The following is a 26,857-nucleotide window of genomic DNA, read 5'->3' on the forward strand; positions in this document are numbered from 1 at the left end:
CTCGGACCAGGATATCCTGCGCTGGCTCTGCGCAAGGTGTCTCCAGTGCGCCTGCACAGCCCAGTGCGTCCTGTGCCAGCGCCTCGAATGTGCCGGGCTAAAGTGGTGATTCAGCCAGGTAGGGTTGTGCTAGCTCTAAGTTCCAGACCTCAGTGTGCTTTCACAGCCCAGTGCATCCTGTGCTGGTGCCTCGACACTTGCTGGATTGAAGAGGGTATCCACCCAGGATGGGTTGTGCTTGCTCCACAAACCAGGCCTCCAGTGTGTCTCTCCAGCCTGGTGAGTCCTGTGCCTACTCCACGAACCAGGCCTCCAGTGTGTCTCTCCAGCCCGGTGAGTCCTGTGCCTGCCCCACGGACCAGGCCTCCAGTGTGTCGCTCCAGCCCGGTGAGTCCTGTGCCTGCCCCACGGACCAGGCCTCCTATGTGTCTCCCCAGGTTGGTGAGTCCTGTGAATGCTCCACGGACCAGGCCCCCTGTGTGTCTCCCTAGCCTGGTGAGTCCAGAGCCTCCGGCGACGATCCCCGGTCCAGAGCCCCCGGCAACGGTCCCCAGTCCGGAGACCCCGGTGACGGCGGTTCGGATTCCTCTTGTGAAGGTCCATGCACCAGGGCCGCCACCAAAGAGGAGGGATATGCGGGCGGAGGGGGGTCTACACCCCGCTGCCATGAAGAGATGCTCACCCGGACCCTCCCCTTTAGAGTCAGGTTTTGCGGCCGGAGTCCGCACCTTTGAGGGGGTACTGTCACGCCCTGGCCATAGAGAGGCTTTTATTCTCTATTTTGGTTAGACCAGGGTGTGACTAGGGTGGGCATTCTAGGTTCTTTATTTCTTTGTTTTCTATTTCTTTGTTTTTGGCCGAGTGTGGTTCCCAATCAGAGTCTATCATTGTCTCTGATTGGGAATCAGACTTAGGCAGCCTTTTTCCCACCTGTGTTTTGTGGGTAGTTAGTTTCTGTTTTGTGTCTGCACCTGACAGAACTGTTTCGGTTTTTCACTTTGTTATTTTGTTCAAGTGTTTTTTGAGAAATAAAATATCATGAACACTTACCACGCTGCGCTTTGGTCCGATCCTCATTCCGACAAGAGCCGTGACAATATCAAATAAAATTCACCCTTACTGAAAAGTAATTATAGTCTGTTCATCATGTACCCAGAACACTTCAGGGTGAGCATGAAAACATTTACACAAAATGGTCATCATCATGTCAAGGGAATCAAGGGAATACTACACAATTTGTACCGTAAAACTTCAAATAAATGCCTGGGCTAGTAATTTAAGTTTTACGGTAATTGTCCACCATGGATTGTGAATGTGGAAAAATGATTCCTTTTTAAACTCGATGTCTCTTTCAAACATATAACTTGTGTTCATGACTAAAGTTATCAAAGCATAATTTCTTCTCCATAAGAGCCTTTGCTCTGTCTACTGAGTTCATGCCCCACAATTCAATCATCCAGTCTGTTACTTCCTTTCTTGTAGCATTGTTCCGCTTTCCTTTTGGAGTTACGGGCAAATGAAACGTCATGTCATAAAATGATTAATCACTGAGTTGATCCAGAATGATGGAAAGGGCCTCCCTCCAGCTATTGTTCATTTAGTTTTTCTAGTTGCTAGAGTTTGTAAAGGATCTTTCACTTTGCCTCCCATCATAAAACTTCACTTTACACTATGATGAATCACTTTGTTGCTTCATTTGCATGTGTACATCACTGTTTTACAGATAGAAGTGCACAGAATATTTCCAAACCATCGTGTATTATTTTATTTGCGTGATATAAAACATGTTGTGCTAGAAGTCAAAAGTAAAAACAAAACAATGACACTTAACTTGTCCTTAACGTCATTGCATTACATACTGTAGTTCTATTTTGTGAAACAACATGACCATAGATGCATTCACTCATATTTAACAACAAAGCAACCCCATCTCTAAACTGTTGGTAAATGGGTTATAGTAGCTACATGTATGATGTAGTTGTCTTTTACTTGAAGGCTATAGAAGTCATGTGAAAACAAAACAACTGCATTGAATTACAGTAAATGTTGCAGAGTTAGAAAATATATATATTTTGTGAAGCTACATGATCAGTGTACTAAAGTTAACAAAAGCAACAATTCAACCCTAGAGCTCTATTCAATCTGTATTGCTGAAGCGATATAGATTCCGCGATAAGGTCATTTCCGATTGAGCCGACATGCAGCGTTTAACGTGATTGCAGACTCCACTAAAAGGGTAACATTGCCTTTAAATTTTAATCACGCAGTAAAGCTGAATTTCCGAGATGCGGATTGAATAGAGCCCCTAATCTCTAAACTGTTGCTAGTTGGGCTGTAACAAGGCTGTAACAGGGCTGTAGATGTGTTGTCTCCTGTGTTGCTCAGGGCTTGACGGTGAGCTGGGCCTGTCCGTACACCTGTCTGAGGGCAGCACAGTCCAGACTGGCCATCAGCTTAGTTGGCCCCGCCCTACGGGGGGTGACACCCTCGGTCCACGTCAGGGACGAGCCTGCCGTGATCAGACTGGAATAGAAACATACATACAGTACATGAGTGCAATCCCACACAAGCGCACACATACACACACCCACGTAAGCTAAGGACCCTGGGACTAAACACCTCCCTCTGCAACTGGATCCTGGACTTCCTGATCGGCCGCCTCCAGGTGGTAAGGGTAGGCAACAACACATCTGCCACATTGATCCTCAACACTGGGGGGTGTAGGGGTGTATGCTTAGTATGCCTCCTGTTCTCCCTGTTCACCCACGACTGCATGGCCAAACATGACTCCAACACCATCATTAAGTTTGCTGATGACACAACAGTGGTAGGCCTGATCACCGACAACGATGAGACAGCCTATAGGGAGAAGGTCAGAGAACTGGCAATGTGGTGCCAGGACAACAAGCTCTCCCTCAATGTGAGCAAGACGAAGGAGCTGATCGTGGACTACAGGAAAAGGTGGCCCAAAAGGCCCCCCCTTAACATCAACGGGACTGTAGTGGAGCGGCTCAAGAGTTTCAAGTTCCTTGTTGTCAACGAACTAGTTCGTGTCACCAATGAACTATCATGGTCCAAACACAGCAAGACAATTGTGAAGAGGGCACAAAACCTTTTTCTTCTCACGAGACTGAAAAGATTTGGCTGGGGCCGCACGCACTGGGGCCAAGCCTCAACGTCAACAGTGAAGAGGCGACTCCGGGATACTGGCCTTCTAGGCAGAGGTCCTCTGTTAAGTGTCTGTGTTATTTTGCCCATCTTAATCTTTTATTTTTATTGGCCAGTCTGAGATATGGCTTTTTCTATGCAACTCTGCCTAGATGGCCAGCATCCCGGAGTCACCTCTTCACTGTTGACGTTGAGACTGGTGTTTTGCGGGTACTATGTAATGAAGTTGCCAGTTGAGGACTTGTGAGGCACCTGTTTTTCAAACTAGACAATCTAATGTACTTGTCCTCTTGCTCTTGCTCTTGCTCCAGATACTGAACTAGATTAAAGAAGGTCAATTTTATTGCTTCTTTAATCAGGACAACAGTTTTCAGCTGTGCTAACATAATTGCAAAAGGTTTTTCTAATGATCAATTAACCTTGTAAAATGATAAACATGGATTAGCCAACACAACGTGCCATTGGAACACAGGACTGATGGTTGCGGATAATGGGCCTCTGTACACCACCTAAGCATTTCACGGTAAGGTCTACACTTGTTGTATTCAGCGCATGTGACAAATAAAGTTTGGTTTGATATACACACAACACACACACACACACACACACACACACACACACACACACACACACACACACACACACACACACACACACACACACACACACACACACACACACACACACACACACACACACACACACACACACACACACACACACACACACACTCTGCTCACCTGTAATGTTTATACTTGGGTGGCATGACTCCTGGCCCCTCCACACGAACATACACATCCTCCAGATTAAACTTGAATGGGTTTGTGAACTCCACGGTCACCATCATCTCCTCACTCACCTTGGCCAGACCAGACACCTACAGGGAGGCGGATGACAGTTTAGAACAGTCCTGACCCCAGCCGTGAAGACCCAGCTAGGATCGAGAAATGCAGCATATTTGTAAAATCCAGTGTACTTTATATACAGTACAAATTGATTCATTTTGTGCTTTCCACGATGTTCACAAAGTTACCACCAGGTGACCAGACCAGGAAAAAGTCCATCAAACCAGGTCAGGTCACAAAAAAATCTCAGCCTCAGATGACTGTCAGCAAAGATGTCCCCTATGTGGATTAATACGTTTTCTTTATTGAATGTAACTTAATCCAATATAAATTAATTGTTGAACATTGGTTGGATGGAGAGTTTGACGTATGTAGCATTATATTACCTATCTCTAGAGAGTTTGGGGTATGTAGCATTAAATTACCTATCTCTACAGAGCGTTTGGGGTATGTAGCATTAAATGACCTACCTCTAGAGAGTTTGGGGTATGTAGCATGATATGATCTACCTCTACAGAGAGTTTGGGGTATGTAGCATTATATGACCTACCTCTACAGAGAGTTTGGGGGTGTGTAGGGTGACGACCCTCATGCTGGTGATGATCTGGCCGGTCTCCTTGACCTTCCCGGTGGCGATGAAGTGGAGGTTGGCCTGCTCCACCAGCTTTCTCATGTAGTCCTGGGAACGCACCTCCATCACCTGCTTCTCAGCTGGGAAAACACAGAGATTACTTAGGATATGCTTTGTCTCCATGAGTTTTATTTTCATTTTCATGTATTTTCTGGGGCACCTGCTTAAGAAATATTGTAGAGCAACTAGCGTGCTGCTAGTAGAGAATGTTGATCTTACATGCACCCCTTAACCTCACTAGGGTAGGGGCCACTATTTTCACCTCCGGATGTAAAGCGTGCCCAAAGTAAACTGCCTGCTACTCAGGCCCAGAAGTTAGGATATGCATATAATTAGATATATTTGTAGATTTGGATAGAAAACACTCTACATTTTCCAAAACGGTTAACCTCTAATGACTCCCTATCCCGGGTCCGGGAGCGTAATCATCGACTGACACTAATTAGCATAACGCGGACATAAATATTCCTAGAAAATATTCCTATTCATGAAAATCACAAGTGAAATATATTGAGACACAGCTTAGCCTTTTGTTAATCACCCGGTCATCTCAGTTTTTCAAAATATGCTTTACAGCCAAAGCTAGACAAGCATTTGTGTAAGTTTAGCCTTGCATAGCATTTTGTCCAGCTAGCAGCAGGTAACTTGGTCACGGAAATCAGAAAAGCAATCATATTAAATCGTTTACCTTTGATGAGCTTTGGATGTTTTCACTCACGAGACTCCCAGTTAGATAGCCAATGTTCCTTTTTTCCAAAAATATTATTTTTGTAGGCGAAATAGCTCCGTTTGTTGTTCACGTTTGGCTGAGAAATCGACTGGAAATTGCAGTCACGAAAACGCCAAAAAATATTCCAAATTAGCTCCATAATATCGACAGAAACATGGCAAACGTTGTTTATAATCAATCCTCAAGGTGTTTTTCAAATATCTATTCGATAATATATCCACCGGGACAATTGGTTTTTCAGTAGGACCGATTGGAATAATGGCTACCTCTGTATTTTACGCAAGAATCACTCTGAGAGCCATCAGGTGAGCCGCTTACGGGTATTCTTCAACATAAATGCGTAAAACTACGTCACAATGCTGTAGACACCTTGGGGAATACGGAGAAAAAGTAATCTGGTTGATAGCCCATTCACTGCTCAATAGGGACGCATTGGAACGCAGAGCTTTCAAAACATGAGTCACTTCCGGATTGTATTTTTCTCAGGCTTTCGCCTGCAATATCAGTTCTGTTGTACTCACAGACAATATTTTTACAGTTTTGGAAACTTTATATTGTTTTCTATCCTAAGCTGTCAATTACTGTATATGCATATTCTAGCATCTTGTCCTGACAAAATATCCCGTTTACTACGGGAACGTTATTTTTCCAAAAATGAAAATACTGCCCCCTAGTCACAAAAGGTTAAATAATGTCTGTGAGTATAACAGAACTGATATGGCAGGCGAAAACCTGAGAAAAATCCATCCAGGGGGTGGGATTTTTTTATGTTTGTAGTTTTCTATTGAATGCCATTACAGTATCCATTGACTTAGGACTCAAATTGCACTTCCTATGGCTTCCACTAGATGTCAACAGTCTTTAGAAATTGTTTCAGGCTTATATTCTGAAAAATGAGGGTGTAAAACCACTTTGAATGAGTGGACACTGCAGTGTCCCGCCTTTCTTGTTTTTTTCTTGTTTTCCTTTAATATTGACGAAGCTATTGTCCGGTTGAAATGTTATTGACTATTATGACTAAAAACAACCTGAGGATTGATTATAAATATCATTTGACATGTTTCTATGAACTTTACTGATACTTTTCGGATTTTTCGTCTGTCTGTTGTGACTGCCTTTGAGCCTGTGGATTACTGAACAAAATGCGTGAACAAAACTGAGGTTTTTGGATATAAAGAGGGACTTTATCATACAAAATTAACATTTATTGAGTAAATGGGAGTCATGTGAGTGCAAACATATGAAGATCATCAAAGGTAAGTGATTCATTTTATCACTATTTCTGACTTGTGCAACTCCTCTACTTGGCTGGTAACTGTTTGTAATGATTTGTCTGCTGGGCGCTGTTCTCAGATAATCACATGGTATGCTTTTGCCGTAAAGACTTTTTGAAATCTGACACCGTGTTTGGATTAACAAGAAGTTCATCTTTAAACCAATGTATAACACTTCTATGTTTTATGAATTTTTATAATGAGTATTTCTGTTTTTGAATTTGGCGCTCTGCAATTTCACTGGATGTTGGCCAGGTGGAACGGTAGCGTCCCACACCCCCTAGAGCGGTTAACACATACGGACATACACACACCCTCCTCAGCCCCTCCTCCTCCCTCAACCCGCCTACCTTTCTTGGGATCCAGAATCACTCTAGGTGTTTTGAAGAGGAACTCAGAGCTGGTGACTCCAGTGTAATACACCACATTGCCACTGACGTACACGTCCACGGTACGTGCCTGGTCACTCGTGTTGTTGAACTCCAGCTTCAGCTCAAAGTCATCCCCCACCCTCACCTCCATCAGGGGCATGTCTAGCTCCACGTCAGCCTCCGGAGGGGTGGCCTTCTCACGATGACAGCCGTACTCCTCTGCCTTCTCCAGCACCGTGCGCTCCTCGGGACTACCTGTTGATGTGATGAGAGGGAGAGAGTATAAGGCCTCTCACAGAAGTTTCTAGAGTGGTGGTACCCCATTTGCAAAGAGACAAAACCCCTTGTTTTTCCATTTTGTTACCTTCTTTAGTGGGTGTCAGAACAGAAATTACAAGATTATGTTATAATGCTGTTATTGCATCAAATGGTTGTTTTATGCAGCAGAATAGGGGTTGTTAGAACACTGATCTGTGTGTGTTCTACTGAGGAGGGGAGTCTGTAAGATTTACGATGTCTTTGGGTGATACCGCATTCCAGAGCATGAGTTAATGTTTCTGTTCTATAAGGTAACAGGGAGAGATGACTCCAGGGCCAGACCTTGCTCTCTACACAATGAGAACTGTTTTTGCAGCAGCTGGGAAGCTGTGAATTATAAGTATCTTTCATACAAATTTTAACCTTGTGACCCATTCCATACATCTGTTGTTTGTCATGTAGCCTGAAGAGCGTGTATCTTGGCTATAAAAGACCTTTGTACATTTGTCTCGGGGCTCTCAACGAATGATTCATCGACCAGCCGTTGGTAACGTATAGCACTCAATCGATTAACATTATATGTGTGCGTTGTATTGACTTGTTCCCTTATTAATAAGTAAATAAAGATTTAGTTTAAGTATAACTCTGACTTGTGTGATAAGTTTGTCTCTCCTCATTTGATAGTAAAGAAATTAACCACCACGGGGGTAAGATTCCCGTGATGGAAAGTCAGATATGGCAGGGTGTTAATACTTTTTATGACACGGGAGTTAGCAGGAACTGACAAAGACTGACACTTTTTTGCGCAGGTATCCCGGACCTAGACAAAGCCTAGTTCTGATCGAACATGCCTTTTAGTCCAGGACTATAGGCTTAATCTGTGTCTGGGAAACCGTCCCTTTAAATGTTTGCTCTGTGACTCTCCCTCCATCCCTCCACCCCTCCACCCCTCCTCTCCTACCCTCAGGGAACTTGTACTGATCAGTGATGTCACGGCGAGCATCCTGGCCGGGCACTTTGGTCACCACCATCCTGCCAACATGGCTGCTGTTGACCTTGACCGGATCCAGAGTTCCGTCTCTGGGGTTCCGTGAGTAGAACACCACATCACTGTTCACCTACAGAACAGGAAGAATGGAACACGTTCATCATGTAAAACCAGTCATTAGTCAATTAGTCATATATTTGGTCACATATTTAGTCATTATTGTAATAACGTAATGTATGGTAATATACAGTGCATTCGGAAAGTATTCAGACCCCCTTTTCCACATTTTGTTATGTTACAGCCTTATTCTAAAATCTATAAAATATTTTTCCCCTCATCAATCTACACAGAATACCCCATTATGACGAAGCAAAAACAGGTTTTAGATTTTTATGCAAAAAAAGAAAAACCTGAAATATCACATGTACATGCTCAGGTGCATCGTGTTTCCATCGATTATCCTTGAGATGTTTCTACAACTTTTGATAGAGTTCACCTGTGGTAAATTCAATTGATTTGACATGATTTGGAAAGGTACACACCTGTTTATATAAGGTCCCACATTTGACAGTTCATGTCAGAGCAAAAACCAAGCCATGAGGTAAAAGGAATTGTCCTTAGAGCTCTGAGACAGTATTGTGTCGAGGCACTGATCTGGGGAAGGGTACAAAAACTTTTCTGAAGCATTGAATGTCTCCAAGAACACAGTGGCCTCCATCATTCTTAAATGGAAGAAGTTTGGAACCACCATGACTCCTAGAGCTGGCCGCCTGGCCTAACTCAGCAATCGGGGAAGAAGGGCATTGGTCAGGGAGGTGACCAAGAACCCGATGGTCACTTTGACAAAGCTCCAGAGTTCCTCTGTGGAGATGGGAGAACCTTCCAGAAGGACAACCATCTCTGCATCACTCCATCAATCAGGCCTTACGGTAGAATGGCCAGACGAAAGCCACTCCTCAGTAAAAGGAACATGACAGTATGTTTGGAGTTTGCCAAAAGGCACCTAAATGACTTCTCAGACCATGGGAAACCAAGATTGAACTATTTGGCCTGAATGCCACGCGTCACTTCTGGAGGAAACATGACACCATCCCTACGGTGAAGCATGGTGGTGGCAGCATCATGCTGTGGGGTGGTGCACAATTGGCCCAGTGTTGTCCAGGTTAGGGGTAGGTTTGGCCCGGGGTAGGCCATCATTGTAAAATAAGACTTTGTTCTTAACTGACTTGCCTAGTTAAATAAAGGTTCAATTTAAAAAAAAATCTAAATTCAAACGGCAGGGACTGGGAGACAGGATCGAGGGAAAGATGAATGGAGCAAAGTACAGAGAGATCCTTGATGAAAACTTGCTCAGGACCTCAGACCGGGGCAAAGGTTCACCTTCCAACAGGACAACGACCCTAAGCACACAGCCAAGACAATGCAGGAGTGGCTTCGGGAGAAGTCTCTGAATGTCCTTGAGTGGCCCAGCCAGAGGCCTCACCATCCAACCTGACAGAGCTTGAGAGGATCTGCAGAGAAGAATGTGAGAAACTCCCCAAATACTTATTTTCCACCATAATTTGCAAATACATTCATTAAAAATCCTACAATGTGATTTTCTGGATTTTTTTTCTAATTTTGTCTGTCATAGTTGAAGTGTACCTATGATGAAAATTACAGGCATCTTTCATCTTTTTAAGTGGGAGAACTTGCACAATTGGTGGCTGACTAAATACTTTTTTGCCCCACTGTATATATATATTACCATAGTAATAACCCCCCAAATATGTATAGTTACTGTATATTCACTGTTAGACTAACAGTTCACTAATTCAAACTTTAAATTAGCTTTCTTGGTAAGTGGTCAGTAAGGGTTGTAACATTTTGTATACTGTCCTGTGCAGTTAGTGCCCTGCTCCACTAGGATGGCTCGTCGTTGCAGTCTTTACCTCAGCAAACAGGAATGGTGCGTCGAACGGGAAGCAGATCTGTCCGTGTTTGATGGCCTGGACAGATGCAGGACCACACCTGTACATCCCTATGGAAAGACACATTAGGTATTTTATTACAAATACGTATTAGTACAGTATAACATAGTTACTACCTCTTAAACATGGTCAGCAAGATCAGTAAAAGTGTACACGCGCATGTGTGTGTGTGCGCATCTCACCATCGCTGGTCTCCTGGGGTGTAGCATCCACAGCCTGCCAGCCCCCAAACCCTTGAGGAAGGTCCGGCCTGCTCATGTAGCACTCGTTCCAGCAATGGTAGTTCCTATGGCAACATAACCATCCCATCATTTCACTGTAACATCCAATGATTGTAAATGCAGTGTATGTAGCCTTTAAATGCAGTGCATGTAGTCTTTAAATGCAGTGTATGTACTCTAAATGCAGTGTATGTACTCTTTAAACGTAGTGTATGTACTCTTTAAACGCAGTGTATGTAGTCTTTAAATGCAGTGTATGTACTTTAAATGCAGTGTATGTACTCTAAATGCAGTGTATGTACTTTAAATGCAGTGTATGTACTCTAAATGCAGTGTATGTACTCTAAATGCAGTGTATGTACTCTTTAAATGCAGTGTATGTACTCTAAATGCAGTGTATGTACTCTAAATGCAGTGTATGTACTCTAAATGCAGTGTATGTACTCTTTAAATGCAGTGTATGTACTTTAAATGCAGTGTATGTACTCTAAATGCAGTGTATGTACTTTAAATGCAGTGTATGTACTCTAAATGCAGTGTACGTACTCTTTAAACGTAGTGTATGTACTCTTTAAACGCAGTGTATGTACTCTAAATGCAGTGTATGTACTCTTTAAATGCAGTGTATGTACTCTAAATGCAGTGTATGTACTCTTTAAACGTAGTGTATGTACTCTTTAAATGCAGTGTATGTACTCTAAATGCAGTGTATGTACTTTAAATGCAGTGTATGTACTCTAAATGCAGTGTATGTACTTTAAATGCAGTGTATGTACTCTAAATGCAGTGTATGTACTCTTTAAACGTAGTGTATGTACTCTTTAAACGCAGTGTATGTACTCTAAATGCAGTGTATGTACTCTTTAAATGCAGTGTATGTACTCTAAATGCAGTGTATGTACTCTTTAAACGTAGTGTATGTACTCTTTAAATGCAGTGTATGTACTCTAAATGCAGTGTATGTACTCTTTAAACGCAGTGTATGTACTCTTTAAACGCAGTGTATGTACTCTAAATGCAGTGTATGTACTCTTTAAATGCAGTGTATGTACTTTAAATGCAGTGTATGTACTCTAAATGCAGTGTATGTACTTTAAATGCAGTGTATGTACTCTAAATGCAGTGTATGTACTCTTTAAACGTAGTGTATGTACTCTTTAAACGCAGTGTATGTACTCTAAATGCAGTGTATGTACTCTTTAAATGCAGTGTATGTACTCTAAATGCAGTGTATGTACTCTTTAAACGTAGTGTATGTACTCTTTAAATGCAGTGTATGTACTCTAAATGCAGTGTATGTACTTTAAATGCAGTGTATGTACTCTAAATGCAGTGTATGTACTTTAAATGCAGTGTATGTACTCTAAATGCAGTGTATGTACTTTAAATGCAGTGTATGTACTCTAAATGCAGTGTATGTACTCTAAATGCAGTGTATGTACTCTTTAAACGTAGTGTATGTACTCTTTAAACGCAGTGTATGTACTCTAAATGCAGTGTATGTACTCTTTAAATGCAGTGTATGTACTCTAAATGCAGTGTATGTACTCTTTAAACGTAGTGTATGTAGTCTTTAAATGCAGTGTATGTACTCTAAATGCAGTGTATGTACTCTTTAAACGCAGTGTATGTACTCTTTAAACGCAGTGTATGTACTCTTTAAATGCAGTGTATGTACTCTAAATGCAGTGTATGTACTCTAAATGCAGTGTATGTACTCTTTAAATACAGTGTATGTAGTCTTTATATGCAGTGTATGTACTCTAAATGCAGTGTATGTAGTCTTGTGGATTAATTGTGTTTTTAAATGGTCAATTCAAATCAGAAGGTGATTTCAAGCATTGTCTGTCATTGAATCAGTTCTACCAAATGAAGTAGTGTTGAGCGATTCACCAAAATGTTGTTTTTTGGGAGGGTTACTTTCTTCCATTTACAATAGTTCACAAAAAAAAAGTTGAACTACGTGGGATGCTGGCTGAAGGGAGTTGTAGTGTTCATTAAGCAAATATTCAAGCTAGTTCAGCGCAGAAACGTGGTAATGAACTACTTAATTAAGCAATAACACATGAGGCGGTGTGTTATGACATTTTATCATGACTGTGATGTGGTCATAGCCACGAGGCTATGTTATTTTATTGGGATCCCCATTAGCTGTTGCAAAAGCAGCAGCTAGACCACCACAGCCATGATAAAATGCCATAACACATGGCCTCAAGTGGATTATTGCTTTTATACAACGGGTTACCAGCATTAAAAAAATCAAGATTATTTTCCAAATGATCAATTGTTACACAGAATATGATGTTACATTCAATAACACTGATTGTCAAATGATTTCAATTGTCGTCTGTCACTCTGAATCAGTTCTACCAGATGGAGTCCTTGGTGCGGTGCTTGTCAATTCTGCCATTCTCATCTAGGATAACATCAGTCTTCAGGTTGCCGTCGTTGTCGTGGGCAGAGAAGAAGTTGGTGACAACCCTGGCGGGGATGCCCAGACAGCGCAGGACTGGAGAGTGGGAAGGGAAGGGAAATGATTTCATCAGCAAATAGAAAAGAAATATAAGGAATTCTGCACATCAAAGAGGGGAATAAGTTATTTCAATTATGTTTGTTACAATAAACTAAACAGCAGCAGCTTGTCACTCCAAACCGTAGACTGCTACTGAACCCCAACCCTATTCTAACACTCTTCATTCTCTAATAATGGGTGGTATAGCCATTCATACTAAGGCAATGTCTCCAAATCCTGGTCCTGGGGACCCAAAGGGGTGGACATTTTAGTTTTTGATCGAGTACTAAAACAGCTGATTCCACTAATCATCTCATCATCAAGCCTTTGATTAGAATCAGGTGTATTAGTGCTAGTTGCAAAACCAAGAATGTGCACCGCTTTTGGGTCCCCAGGACCAGGATACCTTAGTATGAATGTCTTGGAAAACACTGTACTGGGGGATGAACGGTGGTGTTGCGAGTCTCACAGGTGTTGAAGACGGCAGCATAGACCCAGCACTGGGCGTAGCAGACAGGTGTCTTGCTGCTGGAGTAGTTGAGGAGGATCTCAGTGCTTCCTGTCCAGGAGGTGGGTGCCACTCCGTAGGTGTAATCACCACTCCAGTTCCCCACCAGCACCCCATCGTCGTCATGAGAGTTCAGCTGGGAGAAAGAGAGGTAAATATGCTGTAGTTTGAGTCTGAAATGGCACCCAATTCCCTTTATAGGGAATCCCTCTCTTTTGTACAAATCTGTCTTCAGTACAAATCTCTGTTCTGTACAACTCTCTCTTCCGTACAAATCTCTCTTCTGTACAAATCTGCCTTCTGTACAAATCTCTCTTCTGTTCAAATCTGTCTTCTAATATGGCTTTTTCATTTCTCCATTGAGTTTTACTTGTACTATGTGAAAAGGTTGTAAGAATGTTATCTGAATTGGTTCTCTGTATTGTATTGACTGGTGGTAACCACGTAACCCTCACCATGGCGGAGGCCTTCCGGGCTACTTTGATGGCGTCGCCCCGGTTGGTGATGGGCATGGCAGCTTTATCCATGATGAACAGACAGGCATCCAGCACCCCATAGTCAAACTGCAACAAGCAATGTTTAAAATTGTGGATTAACTTGTAAATATGCGTCTGAGGATTTTATGGTCAGTCTTTGTATTCAAAGTAATACATGCGTGGAAAACATCTAGTGTGGAACATGTGTGGGAATTCTCTGTTGCACGTCGGGCCAACCAACCCAATTTATCTGTGACTATATTCACAACACAGCATGGCTTCTTGGGCTTTATTAACAGACATACACTATGAAATTGTGTTTTGAAATGATTGTCCAAACAATGTAAAATGATGTGTACCTGACCAAAGTTCCAGGGCCGCTCAGACATGTCGTCATATGCCCCGTGGTAGATGACCCCCACCTCGTTGAGAACACACTCCTCCCTCTCATCGGCATCATCCAGGAACACAGAATCACCTGATGGAAGGAAAACAGAACTTTAGAATGGAATTCAAAATTCAAAATAGCTGTCATCAGTCAGTGTCGATCACAGACCTGTTGCCCAGGCGTTGAAGAGAACGTAGAGGTCTCGACTCTCGTCCCTCCTGGTCCTGCGGATTCCGTAGGGCGTCACCACCGCCACGTACGTGCGCCACTTTCCCACAATGCAGTCTGGCGCGGGGGTGATGCCCACTGTGACTACGTTGTCGGTGCTGTCCACCACCCGGCCAGCCCACGGGCTCTGGCGGTCCTTGGCCACAGACACGGGGATGTAGGTGCCCTTACTGTACTGGGGACTGCCCCCTGGTGGATTGGTGGAACAAGAGGAATGACATGTCTTGCTAGCTTGCTAACACTGAGACTTCCGCTCCGGGGGTGAAGTTTCATCTAGGATTAGCTCCCCCTTCCCCAATTGTAACCTTAAAGGCCCAATGCAGTCAAAAACTAGATTTTATTGCATTTTATGCTATGAGGTTGGAATAATACTGTGAAATTGTGAAAATTATGATAATGTCCTTTTAGTGTAAGAACTGTTTGAAAATGTTTTAAATTTCTGCCTGTTTTGCTGGGATGGGGTTTTGGCTTTCCATGGCAGCATCACCATGTGGTAAATGAGTTAATAGACCACTAAGAAAGAGAGTTCCAAACCTCTCTACCAATAACAGCTCATTTTCAGTTTTCCCCTCCCCACTCAGACCACTCCCAGACAGTTCTAGCAAAATTCTTGTTTGAGAAATTACTCTTTGCTGAGAAGCTATTTTGTATTATTTTTTTACCATTTTAATTGAAAACAATCATAGTATGGCACTTCATTGTTACCCATTGGACCTTTAACCATTAGTGGGGAGTATGCAAAACTGACCCCAGATCAGCAACTTCACCTTACACCGAGCCTTCGCATTAAGCTATGTTAACACCCTGGACTAGAGATGTGGTACTAGAGACATGGTAAAATCCTGGACTAGAGCCATGGTAACACCCTGGACTAGAGCCATGGTAACACCCTGGACTAGAGATATGGTAACACCCTGGACAAGAGCTAGGGTATTACCCTGGACTAGAGCTACGGTAACACCCTGGGCTAGAGCTATGGTAACACCCTGGACTAGAGCTACGGTAAACCCTGCACGAGAGCTATGGTAACACCCTGGACTAGAGCTATGGTAGACCTAACCACTGATTCAAGAAAGAAAGATAAATACAGTACTACATGCACACTGTTGAATCCCTCCTTAGTTTGATTATGTTTCAAGCTGTTAGATTAAAAACTGCAGGAGCATTTAACAGTGTATATTTATTCCATGACATTACTTTTGAACCGCTTCTAAACTAGTAACTATGCATACAGAGTGAGATGTTTTTGATTCTGGGAAGCTTTTTAGGTGGGGGTTTATTTATCTCACCAATGACGAACTCCACAGCAAACTGATCATCGGAGGGTTTGTAAGGACGGTCAAAGGTCACCTTGAGCTGGAACTCCTGGCCCCTACGGACGATGAGGTGGTCACTGGCATACAGGTGTGTGCTGTGCTGTGGCGTATTGACCTCATCTGGCCTCCGCAGCATGTTCACGTCCCAGATGTCCAAGAACTCTAGAGGGAGGGAGAAGGGGAGGGAGGGAGCGAGAGAGGGAGAGTGAGAGAGAGATGGGAAAGAGAGAGAGAGAAAGGGCGCAGGAGAGCGGAAGAGAGGTGGCGGGAGTGAGAGCGAGGGGGCGGGAGAGAGGGGCAGGAGAGCGGGTGAGAGAGAGAGAGGAGCGGGAGAGCGGGTGAGAGAGAGAGATAGAGGGGGCGGGAGAGAGAGGATGGGGAGAGAGAGGGGCGGGAGAGTGGGGGAGAGAGGGGGGGGGCGGGAGAGAGAGAAATGGGGAGAGGGAGAGAGAGAGGGCACGGGAGGGAGAGATAGAGGGGGGGCGGGAGAGAGAGAGGGGGGCGGGAGAGAGAGAGGGGGCGGGAGAGAGAGGGGGGGGGCGGGAGAGAGAGGGGGGCGGGAGAGAGGGCAGGAGAGAGAGAGAGAGAGGGGAGGGTGGGAGAGAGAGGGGGGGCGGTAGAGAGGGCAGGAGAGAGAGAGAGAGAGGGAGGGTGGGAGAGAGGGCAGGAGAGAGAGAGCGAGAGAGAGAGAGAGGGGAGGGTGGGAGAGAGGGCAGGAGAGAGAGAGAGAGAGAGAGAGGGGAGGGTGGGAGAGAGGGCAGGAGAGAGAGAGAGAGAGAGAGAGAGAGAGGGGAGGGTGGGAGAGAGAGGGAGAGAATATATAAGTGTATAAGGTAAGAGGAGAGACTTGAAGAAGACTGGAATTACTGACTTTTGTCATCATAACTTGGGCCCTGAGTTTATCCTGGTCAAGTTAGGTGGTCATGGAAAACTCTGGGCCCTACATTTATGGGATACAGTAGAAACACAGAAGCAGGATGCAATGTGGAAAATGTCAAATGTGGTAGCGTTTATAATGTTACCTCATAAGCATAGCAGGTATTTATATGGGAGTGTTCATGTTGATTCACCTGCAAAGGGCAACCTGTCATCATTATCTGGCTCCAAGGAGCATTCCTGTGAGACGAGGCCATACCCCAAACTATTCAATCTTTGTTGTCATTCAGTTAAGCCTGTAATCGATTGAAGTGTATTTGAGATTTAAAAAGGCTTCTGAAAGTTTGTAATTTCCAAAATGTCAATGACTTATAATCCACATAATTCACATTTCCTGTTGCTGCAGGATTATTTTCTTGCAGTAGCAAATTTACTCAAATTAAAACCCCACATTAAGAGTGGGAAGTATTGTTCGAAGTGGTCCGAATGTGGGGCCATGCCCCCCCACGTCCATAAATTTGAGAATTTTTCATTTTTCAAACACATGAAACAATTTAGAGCCATAATCCTTATGCTTAATTTTAAGTAAATAATATGTATGTATTTCAGCATATCTATGCATACTTCTTGTGCTGTCTGTGTCCTCCTTACTGCTGGTTCTTTTAAAATATATATATAATATATAAAAAAAAGAAAAGGGTTTTCTGCATCTCTGCTAAAATCTGGGTAAAATATTGAAAGGAATGTGAGTCTTGTTCAGTACATTTATTTATTGCTTGCTTTTCTAAAGTCTACCAACCTTGCCAGCATGCATGCCAGCTAAGATAGTTAAACAAGCCAGCTACTCTAACTTGATCGATAGCCTGAAATGTCTTCTTGGTAGCTAGTTAGGTCCCCAATCTCCCAATCTCCTATCTGGGCTAGCTAAAGCAAACTTCATAAAATTGCTAGGTGGCTATACTGTAGTATTTGTTTTAAAACAGCACACATCCGAGGGGGCACACACACAGTGCCTCCTTATCCTCCTCACACACACACACGTGTACACACACACACACACACGTACACACACACACACACACACACACACACACACACACACACACACACACACACACACACACACACACACACACACACACACACACACAAGCTCATTCTCCTCCTCACCCCTGAGTGGAGGAGGTCCTCGGGGTCCAATTATGCCGAAGGAATCGAACTCAGGCACCTCCTCCCCCTCTGCATTGGAGCTGGCGATGGGGGCGGCGCTGCGGCCGCGGTGGGACACCTGGGGCGGTGGCTGGGCTGCGGGCTCCGGGTTAGACATGGTACTAGCGCTGAAATGTCACCTCACAGGCCTGGGACACATTCAGATGGACGGACAGACAGACAGGCAGAAGGACAGGTAGACAGGCAGACAGACATACGGGCAGACAGACAGAGTGATAATGTTATAATACACCGCAGAACAGTTCAGAAGTTCATAAAGAATAATATTAAATGGGCAGGAGGGGATCTGATCCCAGATCAGCAATCTGAGATGCTTAATGAACACCGGTCCTGAATTCCATCCATGGTAGCATATCACTGACAACTCCATTCATATTCAGCTAACCCTTTGAGAGGACAGTTGTACTGTGGATGCCAAGGGATTAACTGTTCCGACAACCATCTGTTTCACATTGAGTTATGGCAGCAGTAGTGAACGTAAGTACGGAGCTGGACGAGACACACGCAAACTTTAACACAAGCCACATGTGTATATATATATATATATATATATATATATATATATAAATTATTTGCATATCAGTGACTAGATCAGCAAACTTAGGTATGAAATGCTTTGTGGTTTGACTGAGAGGAGCCTGTGTTTGTTTTTGTCTTGTTGTTTATTTATGTGCTGTATAAATAAAACGAGGGCGCAATTCCAAAAAGCGGTTGGCAAAGTCAAACATTTTTGTGTTGTTTGTTTTGGCGTTGTGTTATTCTGAGTGCCATTAAACTGTGCAGTTCAGCTGAACAAACTAAAATGAAAGAATGGTTGTTAACCATCAAGGAATTCTAAACTTGAATCATCCCTGATTTTGTGTCAGCTGGGGGTCACAACAGTGATGTCATCACATTTCTTTGTTTAGAATCAACATGTTGGATTCATTTTTTTTTTTAAATATAATTTGGGCATGTAGTGAAAAAGACTATGCACCAATAAAAATATGCCAGTATTTGTGGTAAACTTAAGTAATATTATGGAACAGATTTAAAAGTAGGAGGTAATAAGAGTAAGTAGGCGGTTATAATATAAATGAACAAACTACATACTCTATATCCAAGTCCAAACCTGGCAGTTCACGAAATGGGCTTTGCATTTAGCGCAGGTCCAGCAGTCATAAAACAACAAGCTATTAGACACCATCATAAACTACAAGCTATTAGACCCCATCATAAACTACAACCTATTAGACCCCATCATAAACTACCAGCTATTAGACACCATCATAAAACAACAAGCTATTAGACCCCATCATAAACTACAACCTATTAGACCCCATCATAAACTACCAGCTATTAGACACCATCATAAAACAACAAGCTATTAGACCCCATCATAAACTACAAGCTATTAGACACCATCATAAACTACAAGCTATTAGACCCCATCATAAAACAACAACCTATTAGACCCCATCATAAACTACAACCTATTAGACGCCATCATAAACTACAACCTATTAGACCCCATCATAAAACAACAACCTATTAGACCTCATCATAAAACAACAACCTATTAGACCCCATCATAAACTACAACCTATTAGACCCCATCATAAACTACAACCTATTAGACCCCATCATAAAACAACAACCTATTAGACCCCATCATAAACTACAAGCTATTAGACCCCATCATAAACTACAACCTATTAGACCCCATCATAAACTACAAGCTATTAGACCCCATCATAAACTACAAGCTATTAGACCCCATCATAAAACAACAACCTATTAGACCCCATCATAAACTACAAGCTATTAGACCCCATCATAAACTACAACCTATTAGACCCCATCATAAAACAACAAGCTATTAGACCCCATCATAAACTACAAGCTATTAGACCCCATCATAAACTACAAGCTATTAGACCCCATCATAAACTACAAGCTATTAGACCCCATCATAAACTACAACCTATTAGACCCCATCATAAAACAACAAGCTATTAGACCCCATCATAAACTACAAGCTATTAGACCCCATCATAAACTACAAGCTATTAGACCCCATCATAAACTACAAGCTATTAGACCCCATCATAAACTACAAGCTATTAGACCCCATCATAAACTACAAGCTATTAGACCCCATCATAAACTACAAGCTATTAGACCCCATCATAAACTACAAGCTATTAGACCCCATCATAAACTACAACCTATTAGACCCCATCATAAACTACAAGCTATTAGACCCCATCATAAACTACAAGCTATTAGACCCCATCATAAACTACAACCTATTAGACCCCATCATAAAACAACAAGCTATTAGACCCCATCATAAACTACAAGCTATTAGACCCCATCATAAACTACAAGCTATTAGACCCCATCATAAACTACAAGCTATTAGACCCCATCATAAACTACAACCTATTAGACCCCATCATAAAACAACAAGCTATTAGACCCCATCATAAACTACAAGCTATTAGACCCCATCATAAACTACAAGCTATTAGACCCCATCATAAACTACAAGCTATTAGACCCCATCATAAACTACAAGCTATTAGACCCCATCATAAACTACAAGCTATTAGACCCCATCATAAACTACAAGCTATTAGACCCCATCATAAACTACAAGCTATTAGACCCCATCATAAACTACAACCTATTAGACCCCATCATAAACTACAAGCTATTAGACCCCATCATAAACTACAAGCTATTAGACCCCATCATAAACTACAACCTATTAGACCCCATCATAAACTACAAGCTATTAGACCCCATCATAAACTACAAGCTATTAGACCCCATCATAAACTACAAGCTATTAGACCCCATCATAAACTACCAGCTATTAGACCCCATCATAAACTACAAGCTATTAGACCCCATCATAAACTACAAGCTATTAGACCCCATCATAAAACAACAACCTATTAGACCACATCATAAACTACCAGCTATTAGACCCCATCATAAACTACAAGCTATTAGACCCCATCATAAACTACAAGCTATTAGACCCCATCATAAACTACAAGCTATTAGACCCCATCATAAACTACAAGCTATTAGACCCCATCATAAACTACAAGCTATTAGACCCCATCATAAACTACAAGCTATTAGACCCCATCATAAACTACAAGCTATTAGACCCCATCATAAACTACAAGCTATTAGACCCCATCATAAACTACAAGCTATTAGACCCCATCATAAACTACAAGCAATTAGACCCCATCATAAACTACAAGCTATTAGACCCCATCATAAACTACAAGCTATTAGACCCCATCATAAACTACAAGCTATTAGACCCCATCATAAACTACAAGCTATTAGACCCCATCATAAACTACAAGCTATTAGACCCCATCATAAACTACAAGCTATTAGACCCCATCATAAAACAACAAGCTATTAGACCCCATCATAAAACAACAAGCTATTAGACCCCATCATAAACTACAACCTATTAGACCCCATCATAAAACAACAAGCTATTAGACCCCATCATAAAACAACAAGCTATTAGACCCCATCATAAACTACAAGCTATTAGACCCCATCATAAACTACAAGCTATTAGACCCCATCATAAAACAACAAGCTATTAGACCCCATCATAAACTACAAGCTATTAGACCCCATCATAAACTACAAGCTATTAGACCCCATCATAAACTACAAGCTATTAGACCCCATCATAAAACAACAAGCTATTAGACCCCATCATAAACTACAAGCTATTAGACCCCATCATAAAACAACAAGCTATTAGACCCCATCATAAACTACAAGCTATTAGACCCCATCATAAACTACAAGCTATTAGACCCCATCATAAACTACAAGCTATTAGACCCCATCATAAACTACAAGCTATTAGACCCCATCATAAAACAACAACCTATTAGACCCCATCATAAACTACCAGCTATTAGACCCCATCATAAACTACAAGCTATTAGACCCCATCATAAACTACAAGCTATTAGACCCCATCATAAAACAACAAGCTATTAGACCCCATCATAAACTACAAGCAGTGGTGCAAAGTTACTAATGTTGGATTAGTTCAAACTCCATTGAGCCATAAGCTTCCATCTAATAGGGACTAACATCAAAACCATGGAAGTAAATTAAGTCTCTAGACACATACTGTAAGTCGATCATGCACAGACGATGCAATCTCTATTGCACTCCACACTGCCCTTTCACACCTGGACAAAAGGAACACCTATGTGAGAATGCTATTTGTTGACTACAGCTCAGCGTTTAACACCATAGTGACCTCAAAGCTCATCACTAAGCTAAGGACCCTGGGACTAAACACCTCACTCTGCAACTGGATGCTGGACTTCCTGACAAGCCGCCCCCAGGTGGTATGGGTAGGTGACAACACATCCACCACGCTGATCCTCAACATGGGGGCCCCACAGGGGTGTGTGCTCAGTGACCTCCTGTACTCCCTGTTCACTCATGACTGCACATCCAGGCACGACTCCAACACCATCCTTAAGTTTGCCGATGACACAACAGTGGTAGGCCTAATCACCGACAATGACGAGAAAGCCTATAGGGAGGAAGTCAGAGATCTGGCCATGTGGTGCCAAGACAACAACCTCTCCCTCAACGACATCAAGACAAGGAGATGATTGTGGACGACAGGAAAAAGATGACCGAGCACGTCCCCATTCTCATTGATGGGGCTGTAGTGGAGCAGGTTGAGAGCTTCAAGTTCCTTGGTGTCCACATCACCAACAAACTAACGTGGTCCAAGCATACCAAGACAGCCGTGAAGTGGGCACGACAAAACTGATTCCCCATCAATATACTGAAAAGATTTGTCATGGGTCCTCAGATCCTCAAAAGGTTCTACAGCTGCACCATCGAGAGCATCCTGACTGGTTGCATCACTACCTGGTATGGCAACTGCTCGGCCTCCAACTGCAAGACACTATAGAGGGTAGTGCGCACGGCCCAGTACATCACTGGGGCCAAGCTTCCAGCCATCCAGGACCTCTATACCAGGCGGTGTCAGAGGAAGACCCTAAAAATTGTCAAAGACTCCAGCCACCCTAGTCATAGACTGTTCTGTCTGCTACCACACGGCAAGCTGTACCGGAGCGCCAAGTCTAGGTCCAAGAGGCTTCTATAAACAGCTTCTACCCCCAAGCCATAAGACTCCTGAACATCTAATCACATGGCTACCCAGACTATTTACGCTGCTGCTACTCTCTGTTATTATCTGTGCATAGTCACTTTAATAACTCTACCTACATGTACATATTACCTCAATTACCTACTAACTGGTGCCCCCCCCACACATTGACTCTGTACCCCCTTTCATATAGCCTCGCTATTGTTATTTTACTGCTGCTCTTTAATTATTTGTTACTTTTATTTATTATTTTTTTATGTATTTTTTCTTAAAACTGCATGGTTGGTTTAGGGCTTGTAAGTAAGCATTTCACTGTAAGGTTGTATTCGGCGCATGTGACAAATAACATTTGATTTGATAAAGCAGCATTAAGATAAAGATCCCCCCACCCAACCACCCCCCCTGGGGGTCTTTACTTTCACAGCCTGTTTATTATAGGTTGGGAGGAGGGGGGTGGGTTTTATTGAAATGAGTATGCAAGAGTTTTAATAATTCAATACACTGGTTGTTTTCATAAAATGTTAGCATGGCACAGCATACGTCATGCAGCTTTGTGGCACAAACACCTATTTGAGAATGGAGTCGTTATATCATGGGCGTGTGCTGTGCTGGTCCAGGAGACAGGTTTGGGGTTTATGTCAACCGAACAGCATTTGTGTCAACCAAACAACCCAGCATTTTTGTGTGCATTTAGAGTGCACACAAACGTGCATTCTGTAGAAACAACATCACCGCAGGTTTTTATAGATGTTCTTTGGGACTGTGCCTATTTGTTGTGGAAATGCTTCAGGATATTACTATTTTCAGCCATAAATCAATGGATTATACCATAGATATACTGTATAGGGCTACATTTTCAAAAAAATACAGTGAACCTCATTATAATCTCTCAGTGTGATTTAGTTTGAAACTTTTCTGCAACAATGTGTGTTATAAGGAGCTGATTATTAAAACTTTTTTTTTTAAACTAAGCAATACATCAAGTTCTCTTTATGAAGCACATTGTTGAGGACATTTTTCAAATGTAGTCATGCTGTCAGATTATAACCAGCTTTATATCATGTTTTCCACTTTGCGCCATGCCTTTGCACTACAAAAATGTCCCCATACAGTTGTATGTAGTGTGGTGTGTACATGCATTAAATATACACACTTGTGCAAGCGTGACTCCTGCATTAATAGTATAACAGCATTTTACAACCAAATGCCAAAGTAAAGGAAAAGAAAAAGACGCAGAAGCATCAAATAATCCTGATTCTGAACCAGATCACAGTGTGGAATAAACTGAATCAGATCACAGTGTGGAATAAACTGAACCAGATCACGGTGTGGAATAAACTGAACCAGATCACAGTGTGGAATAAACTGAACCAGATCACAGTGTGGAATAAACTGAACCAGATCACGGTGTGGAATAAACTGAACCAGATCACGGTGTGGAATAAACTGAACCAGATCACGGTGTGGAATAAACTGAACCAGATCACAGTGTGGAATAAACTGAATCAGATCACAGTGTGGAATAAACTGAACCAGATCACAGTGTGGAATAAACTGAACCAGATCACGGTGTGGAATAAACTGAACCAGATCACAGTGTGGAATAAACTGAACCAGATCATGGTGTGGAATAAATAACAATTCAATAACTCTGTTCTCATGCTGGAACTGGAACATTCCATTTAGGACTTTCATAAGCCCCCAGGTCCCCACATTAAAATAGGCTTTTATTAGCGTTTAGAAAAAATGTTAAGGTGCTGTAGTATGTAACAAAATCAAGAGATGGAGACACGGCCCGAATTAAAGGTCTTACAGTGACCAGTGAAGACTAAACTCACCTCTGTAGAAGTTGAAGAGGGGAAGGTTGCAGTAGACTGGTAGAATTGTTCCTCAGTCGGCTGAGTGTGTCTCTCTCACACAGAAAAGCTGCTACGGGCTCTCTGTATGGGGACCCTCTGCATCCACTTATATACAGGGGAGGGAAGGGCCCTCTCCATGGCAGAGATAGTGTGTGTGTGTGTGTGTGTGTGTGTGTGTGTGTGTGTGTGTGTGTGTGTGTGTGTGTGTGTGTGTGTGTGTGTGTGTGTGTGTGTGTGTGTGTGTGTGTGCGAGAGAGACAGTCTCAGTGTTAGTGGTTGTGTGTATAAGGAGTTTAGGTTGCAATGGGCTCTTTGGGTAGGCGGTTCGACCAACTTGGGATGAAGGTGTGGAATGTGTCATCTCTGTTTGACAGACAGTGAAAGATGGGCAAGTACTGGAGACAAGACAACTTGACTCATAATCAGAGTGTTAATGTCACCCTGATGTTTTGTTGTGAGACTGTCAAAGATAAAATAGAATGACGTAAACTAAACACACGTTTACACTGTAGCCTCAGCATACAGAATTAGTTACATTATCTACTGTACATTATATACATTACCTACATCTACATTACCTACTTCTATATTACCTACATAATCTATATTATTATACTTTATAACATTAGGGGGTCACAGTGTAACGTTCGTCGTTGGGAGAAAGAGAGGAGGACCAATGTGCAGCATGGTAAGTGTTCTGTAACGTTGGGAGAAAGAGAGGAGGACCAATGCGCAGCGTGGTAAGTGTTCTGTAACGTTGGGAGAAAGAGAGGAGGACCAATGCGCAGCGTGGTAAGTGTTCTGTAACGTGGGGAGAAAGAGAGGAGGACCAATGCGCAGCGTGGTAAGTGTTCTGTAACGTTCGTCGTTGGGAGAAAGAGAGGAGGACCAATGCGCAGCGTGGTAAGTGTTCTGTAACGTTTGTCGTTGGGGGAAAGAGAGGAGGACCAATGCGCAGCGTGGTAAGTGTTCTGTAACGTTCATCGTTGGGAGAAAGAGAGGAGGACCAATGCGCAGCGTGGTAAGTGTTCTGTAACGTTGGTCATTGGGAGAAAGAGAGGAGGACCAATGCGCAGCATGGTAAGTGTTCTGTAACGTTGGGAGAAAGAGAGGAGGACCAATGCGCAGCGGGGTAAGTGTTCTGTAACATTGGGAGAAAGAGAGGAGGACCAATGCGCAGCGTGGTAAGTGTTCTGTAACGTTGGGAGAAAGAGAGGAGGACCAATGCACAGCGTGGTGAGTGTTCTGTAACGTTGGGAGAAAGAGAGGAGGACCAATGCGCAGCGTGGTAAGTGTTCTGTAACGTTGGGCGAAAGAGAGGAGGACCAATGCGCAGCGTGGTAAGTGTTCTGTAACGTTGGGAGAAAGAGAGGAGGACCAATGCGCAGTGTGGTAAGTGTTCTGTAACGTTGGAAGAAAGAGAGGAGGACCAATACGCAGCGTGGTAAGTGTTCTGTAACGTTGGGAGAAAGAGAGGAGGACCAATGCGCAGCGTGGTAAGCGTTCATAGCTTTTAATGACGTACTAGAACACTGAACAAAACAATAAATAACAAACAAACAGTCCCGTAAGGTGAAAGACAAAAACACTAAACAGGAAATAAGCACCCACACCTCAAAAGTGAAACCAGGCTACCTAAGTATGGTTCTCAATCAGGGACGACGATAAACAGCTGCCTCTAATTGAGAACCATACCAGGCCAAACACAGAAATCCCAAATCATAGAAAAAAGAACATAGTCAACCACACAACTCACGCCCTGACCCTACTAAAACAAAGACATAACAAAAGAACTAAGGTCAGAATGTGACACACAGTGATATTGAGGAAATAGA

The 26,857-nt window shown here is 42.8% G+C and overlaps 1 protein-coding gene across 1 annotated transcript; it reads right to left on the reverse strand.

Moving 5' to 3' along the window:
* Positions 1–1,749: 1,749 nt before the first annotated feature.
* On the reverse strand, positions 1,750–25,113 carry LOC110532935 (coagulation factor XIII A chain-like). The gene is made up of 15 exons (XM_036987431.1): positions 25,002–25,113; positions 17,931–18,118; positions 15,858–16,046; positions 14,509–14,757; positions 14,312–14,430; positions 13,932–14,039; positions 13,438–13,612; positions 12,827–12,965; positions 10,418–10,521; positions 10,197–10,285; positions 8,239–8,395; positions 6,999–7,274; positions 4,564–4,724; positions 3,909–4,045; positions 1,750–2,523 (listed from the first exon to the last, which is right to left on the reverse strand). Exons 2-15 carry the CDS (start codon positions 18,085–18,087, stop codon positions 2,382–2,384), a joined length of 2,202 nt encoding a protein of 733 aa, XP_036843326.1. The 5' UTR covers positions 18,088–18,118; positions 25,002–25,113; the 3' UTR covers positions 1,750–2,381.
* Positions 25,114–26,857: the final 1,744 nt, after the last annotated feature.

This window comes from Oncorhynchus mykiss, chromosome 9, assembly GCF_013265735.2.
Source record: "Oncorhynchus mykiss isolate Arlee chromosome 9, USDA_OmykA_1.1, whole genome shotgun sequence".
NCBI lineage: Eukaryota > Metazoa > Chordata > Actinopteri > Salmoniformes > Salmonidae > Oncorhynchus > Oncorhynchus mykiss.

Bases quoted from the DNA above. Each gene is read 5' to 3' on its own strand.
- LOC110532935 (XM_036987431.1), bottom strand. From the start codon at position 18,087: ATGTCTAACCCGGAGCCCGCAGCCCAGCCACCGCCCCAGGTGTCCCAC. The intron at 14,040-14,311 runs GTACACATCATT...TGCTTGTTGCAG, and splicing joins GGCCCTGGAACTTTGGTCAG to TTTGACTATGGGGTGCTGGA. The intron at 10,522-12,826 runs GTAGAACTGATT...ATGTTGCCATAG, and splicing joins CGCACCAAGGACTCCATCTG to GAACTACCATTGCTGGAACG.